The 14,204-nt window shown below is 47.4% G+C and overlaps 1 protein-coding gene across 2 annotated transcripts in view; it reads left to right on the top strand.

Annotated features, from left to right (window-relative positions):
* LOC127923913 (zeta-sarcoglycan) overlaps positions 1-14,204 on the top strand; it is a 369,996-nt gene that overhangs the window by 226,738 nt on the left and 129,054 nt on the right. For both annotated transcript variants that reach the window (XM_052508121.1, XM_052508122.1), the window contains exon 2: positions 2,960-3,160. In XM_052508121.1, the coding sequence (XP_052364081.1) occupies positions 2,960-3,160 (201 nt within the window). The remainder of the gene's footprint in view (positions 1-2,959; positions 3,161-14,204) is intronic.

The raw sequence follows: 14,204 nt of genomic DNA on the forward strand, positions 1-14,204 counted from the left end.
TATTTATAGCCACATGAAGTCCCGGGGCTATGAAGCAGCTCTGACCTGTTGAGCCCAGGCAATGTCTCCGTCCCAAATAGAACCCTATTCCCTCTTTAGTACACTACGTTAGACCAAGGCCCATAGGCACTAAAAGGAAATAGCAGTGACATTTTGGACTTCTAACACAGCATTCTGAATGGTAGAATACAGTCATGCTGTTTACACAAACAATCAAGTTCGGCAAGCAGTGAAAATGCCAGTGAGAATGTCTGCAATCTCCAACAGCAGAACACCGCTGCCGAACACTAACGCTAATTCAATACGTCACCGTGTCATTTTCTATGGGCTTGTGAGTAATGGGCATTCGCTGATGTGTCGAATGGATTCTATAGTTCCCGGTTAGACTTTAGTGAGAATCCAGGCAGAGCCCAGCAATATAGACTAGAGATCTACAGGGAGATACCAGAGGCCTGGCAGAGTGGTATCTTTCCTATCCTCAGCTCTTCAAGCAGTAGAACGAATGGGTTTTCTCTCCTGTCTTTCTTATCTCCCGCTCTCCTTCGCACTCTCTTTCTCCGTTCTCATCTTGCCTTCCTCCCTCCCTCCCTCGCTTTCTTCCTTCCTTCCACACCACCTGTCTTCTCTATCTCTGCTCTATCCACTGCTCTCTCTCTCTCTCTCTCTCTCTCTCTCTCTCTCTCTCTCTCTCTCTCTCTCTCTCTCTCTCTCTCTCTCTCTCTCTCTCTCTCTCTCTCTCTCTCGAGGCTTTATTGGCGTGGGAAACGTGTTAACATTGCCAAAGCAAGTGAGGTAGATAATATACAAAAGTGAAATAAACAATAAAAATGAACAGTAAACATTACACATACAGAAGTTTCAAAACAATGAAGACATTACAAATGTCATATTATGTATATATACAGTGTTGTGACGATGTACAAATGGTTAATGTACAAAAGGGAAAATAAATAAACATAAATATGGGTTGTATTTACAATGGTGTTTGTTCTTCACTGGTTGCCCTTTTCTTGTGGCAACAGGTCACAAATCTTGCTGCTGTGATGGCACACTGTGGTATTTCACCCAGTAGATATGAGAGTTTATCAAAATCACGTTTGTTTTTGAATTCTTTGTGGATCTCTGTAATCTGAAGGAAATATGTGTCTCTAATATGGTCATACATTGGGCAGGAGGTTAGGAAGTGCAGCTCAGTTTCCACCTAATTTTGTGGGCAGTGTGCACAAAGCCGTCTTCTCTTGAGTGCCAGATCTCCCTACAGTGTCCTTTCTCAATAGCAAGGCTCATCTCACTGTGTCTGTACATAGTCAAAGCTTTCCTTAAGTTTGGGTCAGTCACAGTGCCACTGTGTACTCTCTGTTTAGGGCCAAATAGCATCTCTCTCTGTCTTTCTCTCTCTCTCCGTCATCTGTCCATTCTTTCTATCTCCCACTGCTCCTCCCCCATCCCTCCTCTCCTCTCTCTTTGACCTTCTCTTCCTCCTTTCCTCTGTCGTCTTCTTCCTCTTTCCGTCTCACTTCATCCATCTCCTCTCCTTTCCTTCCCTCTTTCTCTAACCTTGACACCTCTTTCTTGCCTCCCATCCTCTCTTTCCCTGGCCCATTGGTCCTAAACCTTTCTCTCTTTCCCTGGCCCATTGGTCCTAAACCTTTCTCTCTTTCCCTGTCCCATTGGTCCTAACCCTTTCTCTCTTTCCCTGTCCCATTGGTCCTAAACCTTTCTCTCTTTCCCTGGCCCATTGGTCATAACCCTTTCTCTCTTTCCCTGTCCCATTGGTCCTAACCCTTTCTCTCTTTCCCTGTCCCATTGGTCCTAAACCTTTCTCTCTTTCCCTGTCCCATTGGTCATAACCCTTTCTCTCTTTCCCTGTCCCATTGGTCCTAAACCTTTCTCTCTTTCCCTGTCCCATTGGTCCTAAACCTTTCTCTCTTTCCCTGTCCCATTTGGTCTTAACCCTTTCTCTCTTTCCCTGTCCCATTGGTCCTAAACCTTTCTCTCTTTCCCTGTCCCATTGGTCCTAACCCTTTCTCTCTTTCCCTGTCCCATTGGTCTTAACCCTTTCTCTCTTTCCCTGTCCCATTGGTCCTAAACCTTTCTCTCTTTCCCTGTCCCATTGGTCTTAACCCTTTCTCTCTTTCCCTGTCCCATTGGTCCTAAACCTTTCTCTCTTTCCCTGTCCCATTGGTCCTAACCCTTTCTCTCTTTCCCTGTCCCATTGGTCCTAAACCTTTCTCTCTTTCCCTGTCCCATTCGTCCTAACCCTTTCTCTCTTTCCCTGTCCCATTGGTCTTAACCCTTTCTCTCTTTCCCTGTCCCATTGGTCCTAAACCTTTCTCTCTTCCCTGTCCCATTGGTCCTAACCCTTTCTCTCTTTCCCTGTCCCATTGGTCCTAAACCTTTCTCTCTTTCCCTGTCCCATTGGTCCTAAACCTTTCTCTCTTTAATTGGTCCTAAACCTTTCTCTCTTTCCCTGTCCCATTGGTCCTAAACCTTTCTCTCTTTCCCTGTCCCATTGGTCCTAAACCTTTCTCTCTTTCCCTGTCCCATTGGTCCTAAACCTTTCTCTCTTTCCATGTCCCATTGGTCCTAACCCTTTCTCTCTTCCCTGTCCCATTGGTCCGAAACCTTTCTCTCTTTCTATGTCCCATTGGTCCTAACCCTTTCTCTCATCCCCTCTCCCTTCATTAACCTCTCAGTCTCCCTCTTCCTGCTCACGCCTTCCACTCCATTGCTTCCCCCCATCTCCGCTAACCTCCAACCTCACATCCCTAATCTCTTTGTCACCTCTGTCTGTCTTTACCCTCATCCCCCATCCATTTCTGCCCTCTCTCCTCTCACTGCACCTGATCTCCATCTTGGAAGTTCCAGAGGGCAGCAGACAGCCTAGAGGTGAGGAGTGCTTCATCAGTTGGAAGACTGTGGGTTTGAATCCTATTTCTGTTCTCTCCTCCTCCTCCAGATGACCCAGGAGCAGTATATCCTGGCGGCCCAGCCCAACACCCTGAGCCAGCGAGTACACCAAGGTGCCCAGGCCTACCCGGTGGGTATCTACGGCTGGAGGAAGCGCTGCCTCTACTTCTTCATCCTCCTGCTCCTGGTCACCATGATCGTCAACCTGGCGCTCACCATCTGGATCCTCAAGGTCATGAACTTCACCGTGGTGAGTTACCCATAGTGCCCCCTGGAAGTCTGGAGGGGAAGTGTGACTGTAATATAAATAATAATATATGCCATTTAGCAGACGCTTTTATCCAAAGCGACTTACAGTCATGTGTGCATACATTCTACGTATGGGTGGTCCCGGGAATCGAACCCACTACCCTGGCGTTACAAGCGCCATGCTCTACCAACTGTGCTACAGAAGGACTGTGTGCTGAGAGGTAGCTTGTTGTAAGGCTGGTGGTTTGACCCGCGCAATGCTATACGAGTGTTGAAAAGTTCACCATCTGGTTCTTGAAGGTCATGAACTTCACCGCGGTGAGGTGACCATAGTGCCCCTAGAGGGCTAGAGGGGAAATGCATGTGAATGTTTACCCACGCTGGTTGTTTGGGATCTTGTCAAGGCTATGTCATGTTTATGTCAGGTTTATGTCACGTTTATGTCATGTAAACCTCCATGTGTTAACATACAAGATATCTAAGAGTGGTTTCAGAAGAGCATCGGGAAATGCTCAGTTTGCTCAACATTAGGCCTTGATTGTAGCCTAAGTGTTGATGCAGGTTTCTGCTCCAACCTAAATCATGCTGGGCAGATAGAGTATCTTCACTGAGTAAGGATGTTGCTAGGGAACTATATCATGTCCTCATGGAGACGTGACGAGGCTTGCGGAGGAAGGGTTTTCTCACTTGATAGATGGGTCAATTGAAAAACATTCAGTGATCAGGCGTAAGGGAAACCCAATGGTTCATTAGTGGCTAAACATGACTGTAGATGAGTCTTAGCGGGACAAAAAGCCAGATCAAATCACATGTTAATGTGAATATGTTAATGGCTTTAGATAGACCATTCGTCGTGGCTCAAGGCACAGGTAAACAGCCTTCTCTTACTCTGACAGAAACCCAGCTGTGAAAGTGGCCGGCGTGTGAAATGGAGCCTATGGAAATCCCGCCTGGATGGGGAGAGAGCGGGGGCTACCGAAATTGAGGGCGGCGCCCAAAATGGCACCCTATTTGTGTATTATTTTTGCCCAGAGCTCTATGGTAAACATAGTGCACTATATAGGACAAGGATGCTATTTGTGTATTATTTTTGCCCAGAGCTCTATGGTAAACATAGTGCACTATATAGGACAAGGATGCTATTTGTGTATTATTTTTGCCCAGAGCTCTATGGTAAACATAGTGCACTATATAGGACAAGGATGCTATTTGTGTATTATTTTTGCCCAGAGCTCTATGGTAAACATAGTGCACTATATAGGACAAGGATGCTATTTGTGTATTATTTTTGCCCAGAACTCTATGGTAAACATAGTGCACTATATAGGACAAGGATGCTATTTGTGTATTATTTTTGCCCAGAGCTCTATGGTAAACATAGTGCACTATATAGGACAAGGATGCTATTTGTGTATTATTTTTGCCCAGAACTCTATGGTAAACATAGTGCACTATATAGGACAAGGATGCTATTTGTGTATTATTTTTGCCCAGAGCTCTATGGTAAACATAGTGCACTATATAGGACAAGGATGCTATTTGTGTATTATTTTTGCCCAGAGCTCTATGGTAAACATAGTGCACTATATAGGACAAGGATGCTATTTGTGTATTATTTTTGCCCAGAGCTCTATGGTAAACATAGTGCACTATATAGGACAAGGATGCTATTTGTGTATTATTTTTGCCCAGAGCTCTATGGTAAACATAGTGCACTATATAGGACAAGGATGCTATTTGTGTATTATTTTTGCCCAGAGCTCTATGGTAAACATAGTGCACTATATAGGACAAGGATGCTATTTGTGTATTATTTTTGCCCAGAGCTCTATGGTAAACATAGTGCACTATATAGGACAAGGATGCTATTTGTGTTTTATTTTTGCCCAGAGCTCTATGGTAAACATAGTGCACTATATAGGACAAGGATGCTATTTGAGATACAACATTACCATGAATATTTCCATCCAATGCTCTGACAGAAAAACAAACCTGTCAAAAGTTGCGGATCTGTTTACTTGTTTTTCATCTATTTGTCTTTTCAACTCAATTTGGCGCGGGGTGGTCAGGGGGGCGGCCTAGTCTGTAATATACCCAGCATGCCCCGGGGCCCCTGGGACCGCCCATAATAATATATATGCAAATCAGTTTGGATGCGGTGACCCCGCCTGCCAATTGCTGATTTTCTACCCCGTCTGTTTTCATAATGGCTTCCTGCAATCAAATCTGCCCGCGACTTCAAAATAAGCTAAAATACGCCGGAAGGGGTTTAGTTTCTACCAAATAAAAGGGCGAGTGTGTTTGTGTGAGAGTGAGTGAGAGAGAGAGAGAGAGAGAGAGAGAGGTGCGAGTTTTTCACGAGGCCCCCAGCCATTCCCATAGGCCGCCGGCATTCCTGGTCCCAAATCAAATTCTGCAGATTCATTTTCCAATATGTTATTCCCACTATGGCTCCCAATATCCTCCAGATATCAGTGAAATCCCTCAAAGTGCTAAATGTCAACGTGTCCCCCCTGTTCACAGAGACAGAGAGAGAGCGACAGAGAGAGAGAGCGAGAGAGAGAACGACAGAGAGAGAGAGAGACAGAGATAGAGCGACAGAGAGAGAGAGCGACAGAGAGAGACACAGAGAGAGAGAGCGACAGAGATAGAGCGACAGAGAGACAGAGACACAGAGAGAGAGAGCGACAGAGAGAGACACAGAGAGAGAGAGAGCGACAGAGATAGAGCGACAGAAAGACAGAGACACAGAGAGAGAGAGCGACAGAGAGAGAGAGAGCGACAGAGATAGAGCGACAGAGAGAGATCGACAGAGAGAGAGAGCGACAGAGAGAGAGAGAGAGAGCGACAGAGAGACAGAGAGACAGAGAGAGAGAGCGACAGAGACACAGAGAGAGAGAGCGACAGAGATAGAGCGACAGAGAGAGATCGACAGAGAGAGAGAGCGACAGAGAGAGAGAGAGAGCGACAGAGAGACAGAGAGACAGAGAGACAGAGAGACAGAGAGAGACAGAGAGAGAGCTCGATAACCACATACCTAACACTATAGTACTGTTTTTAATTTCTTCTGCCTCACTCTCTCTTTCTCAATTAAATTAAAATAGCTTTTTAGGCATGACAAAACTATGTAGATATTGCCAAAGCATACTTTGGGAATGAAGTGATTCATTTACAATATTAACATAATGAATTCCCTCTGTCGTTCCCTCCCTCGCTCTTACTCTCTAGAGTCGCTCGCCCTCTCTCTCTCTTCCAGGTCTATTTTCCTGTACAAGTCACCTTTCCCCTTGTCTGTACATCTCCTCCTCCTCTCCTTAACTTTTCCTCTTCTGTCTTCGAACAAACAGATCAATAGGCGAGCAGCAGAAAACACATAAAAGACGGATCCCCCTCGGACAGATATAGGCTCACCTCTTCATTACCTGGGGGGTGACTGACGTGACTGACAATGGTGCTCTGAAGCTGCAGCTTGCCACAGTGTTTTTGATATCAGAAGTCTTAGTGTTTGAAGTAGTAACCGGCCTGGATGACAGAATAACCAAGCATCTCTTTTGAACGGTACTATTGCTGCTGCTATTACTAATGCGCTATTCCTCTAGCTATCCTTACATGCTATAGGGTGGCATCAATACACAGTCTTGCTCTATGTGAATCCCCAGTGAGCCATAATTTGACGTCGATCCAAGTAGATCAAAGCTGTTCAGACACGGTTTCTGTGTGGATTTCAGAACACTGTTTTGTGGCGATGGTGGATTTGGCCGTGCTGCACACTAAATGCAGCGGGTGGATTTGGCCGCGCTGCACACTAAATGCAGCAGGTGGATATGGCCGTGCTGCACACTAAATGCAGCAGGTGGATTTGGCCGTGCTGCACACTAAATACAGCAGGTGGATTTGGCCGCGCTGCACACTAAATACAGCAGGTGAATTTAGCCGCGCTGCACGCTAAATACAGCAGGTGGATTTGGCCGCGCTGCACACTAAATACAGCAGGTGGATTTGGCCGCGCTGCACACTAAATACAGCAGGTGGATTTGGCCGCGCTGCACGCTAAATACAGCAGGTGGATTTGGCCGCGCTGCACGCTAAATACAGCAGGTGGATTTGGCCGCGCTGCACGCTAAATACAGCAGGTGGATTTGGCCGTGCTGCACACTAAATACAGCAGGTGGATTTGGCCGCGCTGCACGCTAAATACAGCAGGTGGATTTGGCCACGCTGCACACTAAATACAGCAGGTGGATTTGGCCGCGCTGCACACTAAATACAGCAGGTGGATTTGGCCGCGCTGCACACTAAATACAGCAGGTGGATTTGGCCGTGCTGCACACTAAATGCAGCAGGTGGATTTGGCCGCGCTGCACACTAAATACAGCAGGTGGATATGGCCGCGCTGCACACTAAATACAGCAGGTGGATTTGGCCGTGCTGCACACTAAATGCAGCAGGTGGATTTGGCCGCGCTGCACACTAAATACAGCAGGTGGATTTGGCCGCGCTGCACACTAAATGCAGCAGGTGGATTTGGCCGTGCTGCACACTAAATACAGCAGGTGGATTTGGCCGCGCTGCACACTAAATACAGCAGGTGGATTTGGCCGCGCTGCATACTAAATACAGCAGGTGGATTTGGCCGCGCTGCACACTAAATACAGCAGGTGGATTTGGCCGCGCTGCACACTAAATACAGCAGGTGGATTTGGTGGCACACTAAATACAGCAGGTGGATTTGGCCGCGCTGCACACTAAATGCAGCAGGTAGATTTGGCCGCGCTGCACACTAAATGCAGCAGGTGGATTTGGCCGCGCTGCACACTAAATAAAGCAGGTGGATTTGGCCGCGCTGCATACTAAATACAGCAGGCGGATTTGGCCGCGCTGCACACTAAATACAGCAGGTGGATTTGGCCGTGCTGCACACTAAATACAGCAGGTAGATTTGGCCGCGCTGCACACTAAATACAGCAGGCGGATTTGGCCGCGCTGCACACTAAATACAGCAGGCGGATTTGGCCGCGCTGCACACTAAATACAGCAGGTAGATTTGGCCGTGCTGCACACTAAATACAGCAGGAGGATTTGGCCGCGCTGCACACTAAATACAGCAGGTGGATTTGGCCACGCTGCACACTAAATGCAGCAGGTGGATTTGGCCGCGCTGCACACTAAATACAGCAGGTGGATTTGGCCGCGCTGCACACTAAATACAGCAGGTGGATTTGGCCGCGCTGCACACTAAATACAGCAGGTGGATTTGGCCGCGCTGCATACTAAATACAGCAGGCGGATTTGGCCGCGCTGCACACTAAATACAGCAGGTGGATTTGGCCGCGCTGCACACTAAATACAGCAGGTGGATTTGGCCGCGCTGCACACTAAATACAGCAGGTGGATTTGGCCGCGCTGCATACTAAATACAGCAGGTGGATTTGGCCGCGCTGCACACTAAATACAGCAGGTGGATTTGGCCGTGCTGCACACTAAATACAGCAGGTGGATTTGGCCGCGCTGCACACTAAATGCAGCAGGTGGATTTGGCCGCGCTGCACACTAAATGCAGCAGGTGGATTTGGCCGCGCTGCACACTAAATACAGCAGGTGGATTTGGCCGTGCTGCACACTAAATACAGCAGGTGGATTTGGCCGCGCTGCACACTAAATACAGCAGGTGGATTTGGCCGTGCTGCACACTAAATACAGCAGGTGGATTTGGCCGCGCTGCACACTAAATACAGCAGGTGGATTTGGCCGCGCTGCACACTAAATACAGCAGGTGGATTTGGCCGCGCTGCACACTAAATACAGCAGGTGGATTTGGCCGCGCTGCACACTAAATACAGCAGGTGGATTTGGCCGCGCTGCACACTAAATACAGCAGGTGGATTTGGCCGTGCTGCACACTAAATACAGCGGGTGGATTTGGCCGCGCTGCACACTAAATACAGCAGGTGGATTTGGCCGCGCTGCACACTAAATACAGCAGGTGGATTTGGCCGCGCTGCACACTAAATACAGCAGGTGGATTTGGCCGCGCTGCACACTAAATACAGCAGGTGGATTTGGCCGCGCTGCACACTAAATACAGCGGGTGGATTTGGCCACGCTGCACACTAAATACAGCAGGTGGATTTGGCCACGCTGCATACTAAATACAGCGGGTGGATTTGGCCGCGCTGCACACTAAATGCAGCAGGTGGATTTGGCCGCGCTGCACACTAAATACAGCGGGTGGATTTGGCCGCGCTGCACACTAAATGCAGCAGGTGGATTTGGCTGCGCTGCACACTAAATACAGCAGGTGGATTTGGCTGCGCTGCACACTAAATACAGCAGGTGGATTTGGCTGCGCTGCACACTAAATACAGCAGGTGGATTTGGCCGCGCTGCACACTAAATGCAGCAGCTGGATTTGGCCGCGCTGCACACTAAATACAGCAGGTGGATTTGGCCGTGCTGCACACTAAATGCAGCAGGTGGATTTGGCCGCGCTGCACACCAAATACAGCAGGTGGATTTGGCCGTGCTGCACACTAAATGCAGCAGGTGGATTTGGCCGCGCTGCACACCAAATACAGCAGGTGGATTTGGCCGTGCTGCACACTAAATGCAGCAGGTGGATTTGGCCGCGCTGCACACTAAATACAGCAGGTGGATTTGGCCACGCTGCACACTAAATGCAGCAGGTAGATTTGGCCGCGCTGCACACTAAATGCAGCAGGTGGATTTGGCCGCGCTGCACACTAAATACAGCAGGTGGATTTGGCCGTGCTGCACACTAAATGCAGCAGGTGGATTTGGCCGCGCTGCACACTAAATACAGCAGGTGGATTTGGCCACGCTGCACACTAAATACAGCAGGTGGATTTGGCCGCGCTGCACACTAAATACAGCAGGTGGATTTGGCCGCGCTGCACACTAAATACAGCAGGTGGATTTGGCCGCGCTGCACACTAAATACAGCAGGTGGATTTGGCCGCGCTGCACACTAAATGCAGCAGGTGGATTTGGCCGCGCTGCACACTAAATGCAGCAGGTGGATTTGGCCGCGCTGCACACTAAATACAGTGGGTGGATTTGGCTGCGCTGCACACTAAATACAGCAGGTGGATTTGGCCGTGCTGCACACTAAATGCAGCAGGTGGATTTGGCCGTGCTGCACACTAAATGCAGCAGGTGGATTTGGCCGCGCTGCACACTAAATACAGCAGGTGGATTTGGCCGTGCTGCACACTAAATGCAGCAGGTGGATTTGGCCGTGCTGCACACTAAATACAGCGGGTGGATTTGGCCGTGCTGCACACTAAATGCAGCAGGTCTGCACACTAAATACAGCAGGTGGATTTGGAAGCGCTGCACACTAAATACAGCAGGTGGATTTGGCCGCGCTGCACACTAAATGCACCAGGTGGATTTGGCCGTGCTGCACACTAAATACAGCAGGTGGATTTGGCCGCGCTGCACACTAAATGCAGCAGGTGGATTTGGCCGTGCTGCACACTAAATGCAGCAGGTGGATTTGGCCGCGCTGCACACTAAATACAGCAGGTGGATTTGGCCACGCTGCACACTAAATACAGCTGGTGGATTTGGCCGCGCTGCACACTAAATACAGCAGGTGGATTTGGCCGTGCTGCACACTAAATACAGCAGGTGGATTTGGCCGCGCTGCACACTAAATGCAGCGGGTGGTTCTTCAAAGCCAACTCTTTGATGGTGACATCACACAAGTTTAGGACCCCCTTGACGAGTCAGGCGAAGATTCTTTGGCGTGTGGGTTATCCTTGGTTGGCATGGGCAAGCATTAGCATGGGCTGGAGTGGCCGGGGTTTATGTCATGGAATGTGATTTGACGATTCAACTTACAATTTCTGTTCTATTCTATGTTAATCTATAATATTCTACTTTCTACTTTTAGATATTCTTTCTATTGTATTCTACACTATTCTACACGCAATCTGGTCATCGAAGTCGTAATCTGTAACTCAGAGACAATTTTATTATGAGATCAAATGAACATAAAACAGCAATATGTGAATCTGCCCAAAAGACGAGAGTATCAATGACATTCACTTCAACGCACCATGTCAGTGAAGACTCCATAGACTAGCACCATGTCAGTGAAGACTCCATAGACTAGCACCATGTCAGTGAAGACTCCATAGACTAGCACCATGTCAGTGAAGACTCCATAGACTAGCACCATGTCAGTGAAGACTCCATAGACTAGCACCATGTCAGTGAAGACTCCATAGACTAGCACCATGTCAGTGAAGACTCCATAGACTAGCACCATGTCAGTGAAGACTCCATAGACTAGCACCATGTCAGTGAAGACTCCATAGACTAGCACCATGTCAGTGAAGACTCCATAGACTAGCACCATGTCAGTGAAGACTCCATAGACTAGCACCATGTCAGTGAAGACTCCATAGACTAGCACCATGTCAGTGAAGACTCCATAGACTAGCACCATGTCAGTGAAGACTCCATAGACTAGCACCATGTCAGTGAAGACTCCATAGACTAACACCATGTCAGTGAAGACTCCATAGACTAGCACCATGTCAGTGAAGACTCCATAGACTAGCACCATGTCAGTGAAGACTCCATAGACTAGCACCATGTCAGTGAAGACTCCATAGACTAGCACCATGTCAGTGAAGACTCCATAGACTAGCACCATGTCAGTGAAGACTCCATAGACTAGCACCATGTCAGTGAAGACTCCATAGACTAGCACCATGTCAGTGAAGACTCCATAGACTAGCACCATGTCAGTGAAGACTCCATAGACTAGCACCATGTCAGTGAAGACTCCATAGACTAGCACCATGTCAGTGAAGACTCCATAGACTAGCACCATGTCAGTGAAGACTCCATAGACTAGCACCATGTCAGTGAAGACTCCATAGACTAGCACCATGTCAGTGAAGACTCCATAGACTAGCAGCACATAGACTAGCACCATGTCAGTGAAGACTCCATAGACTAGCACCATGTCAGTGAAGACTCCATAGACTAGCACCATGTCAGTGAAGACACCATAGACTAGCACCATGTCAGTGAAGACTCCATAGACTAGCACCATGTCAGTGAAGACTCCATAGACTAGCACCATGTCAGTGAAGACACCATAGACTAGCACCATGTCAGTGAAGACTCCATAGACTAGCACCATGTCAGTGAAGACTCCATAGACTAGCACCATGTCAGTGAAGACTCCATAGACTAGCACCATGTCAGTGAAGACTCCATAGACTAGCACCATGTCAGTGAAGACTCCATAGACTAGCACCATGTCAGTGAAGACTCCATAGACTAGCACCATGTCAGTGAAGACTCCATAGACTAGCACCATGTCAGTGAAGACTCCATAGACTAACACCATGTCAGTGAAGACTCCATAGACTAGCACCATGTCAGTGAAGACTCCATAGACTAACACAATGTCAGTGAAGACTCCATAGACTAGCACCATGTCAGTGAAGACTCCATAGACTAGCACCATGTCAGTGAAGACTCCATAGACTAGCACCATGTCAGTGAAGACTCCATAGACTAACACAATGTCAGTGAAGACTCCATAGACTAGCACCATGTCAGTGAAGACACCATAGACTAGCACCATGTCAGTGAAGACTCCATAGACTAACACAATGTCAGTGAAGACTCCATAGACTAGCACCATGTCAGTGAAGACTCCATAGACTAACACAATGTCAGTGAAGACTCCATAGACTAGCACCATGTCAGTGAAGACTCCATAGACTAGCACCATGTCAGTGAAGACTCCATAGACTAGCACCATGTCAGTGAAGACTCCATAGACTAGCACCATGTCAGTGAAGACTCCATAGACTAGCACCATGTCAGTGAAGACTCCATAGACTAGCACCATGTCAGTGAAGACTCCATAGACTAGCACCATGTCAGTGAAGACTCCATAGACTAGCACCATGTCAGTGAAGACTCCATAGACCAGCACCATGTCAGTGAAGACTCCATAGACTAGCACCATGTCAGTGAAGACTCCATAGACTAGCACCATGTCAGTGAAGACTCCATAGACTAGCACCATGTCAGTGAAGACTCCATAGACTAGCACCATGTCAGTGAAGACTCCATAGACTAGCATCATGTCAGTGAAGACTCCATAGACTAACACCATGAGATTAATAATGAGATCTGAAGCTGGTTGCAGATGACGTGGTACAAATAAGTTAGAGTTCATCAAAGTGTTAATTGCCTATTTTAGGTACTTATTAGCGATATGATGAATAGGCTATGTGTTGTTATGATTGCTTCATGATTATTTATTGAGTTTCAATGTCACCCGAAAGGCTATCAAAGGAAGATTTAAATTAAACACTTGACAAATGTTAAAAAGGATACAAAAAATATTGTTTTAATTTTTTTGTTTGAAGTGACAGCTTGGCTGTAAATGGGGAAGGTCGGACTTCAATTTGGGGAATGCAAATCCTGCAGGGTCCTTTGGGGGTTTCACGCTGGGATTACATTTCCACTTGTTCCGCCGTTGGCATGGCAATGTTGTCACCAATCAATTGTCTTCATTTCCTAGTCGGAGGGAGGATGTGAGGTTACTTTCTAATGGTATGAGGATGAGGAGAAACAAATATATCGGGGTCGTGCGTGGAATTACCCATTGGTTCTCCTGACATCCTGACTAGGACTAGATTGGACTAGATTGGCTCTGAGTTGTTCCTGGTCATATCTCATTCCTGTTCATGGACTGTACTTTACAGCCACAACAGATGTTAACATCTAACCCCCAAAGCACACAAGATATTGTTACAGCTGATTGAGGAGGTGTAGCAGGGATCGGACCAAAACACAGCATGGTTATTACTCATGGTTCTTTAATAAAGAAACTACACATGAACAAACAAACAAAACAGCCCTATATTGTGCAGACAAACACAGAGACAGGAACAATCACCCACGAAATACCTAAAGAATATGGCTGTCTAAATATGGTTCCCAATCAGAGACAACGATAAACACCTGCCTCTGATTGAGAACCACTC

Source organism: Oncorhynchus keta, unplaced genomic scaffold, assembly GCF_023373465.1.
Source record: "Oncorhynchus keta strain PuntledgeMale-10-30-2019 unplaced genomic scaffold, Oket_V2 Un_contig_3376_pilon_pilon, whole genome shotgun sequence".
NCBI classification, from domain to species: Eukaryota; Metazoa; Chordata; class Actinopteri; order Salmoniformes; family Salmonidae; genus Oncorhynchus; species Oncorhynchus keta.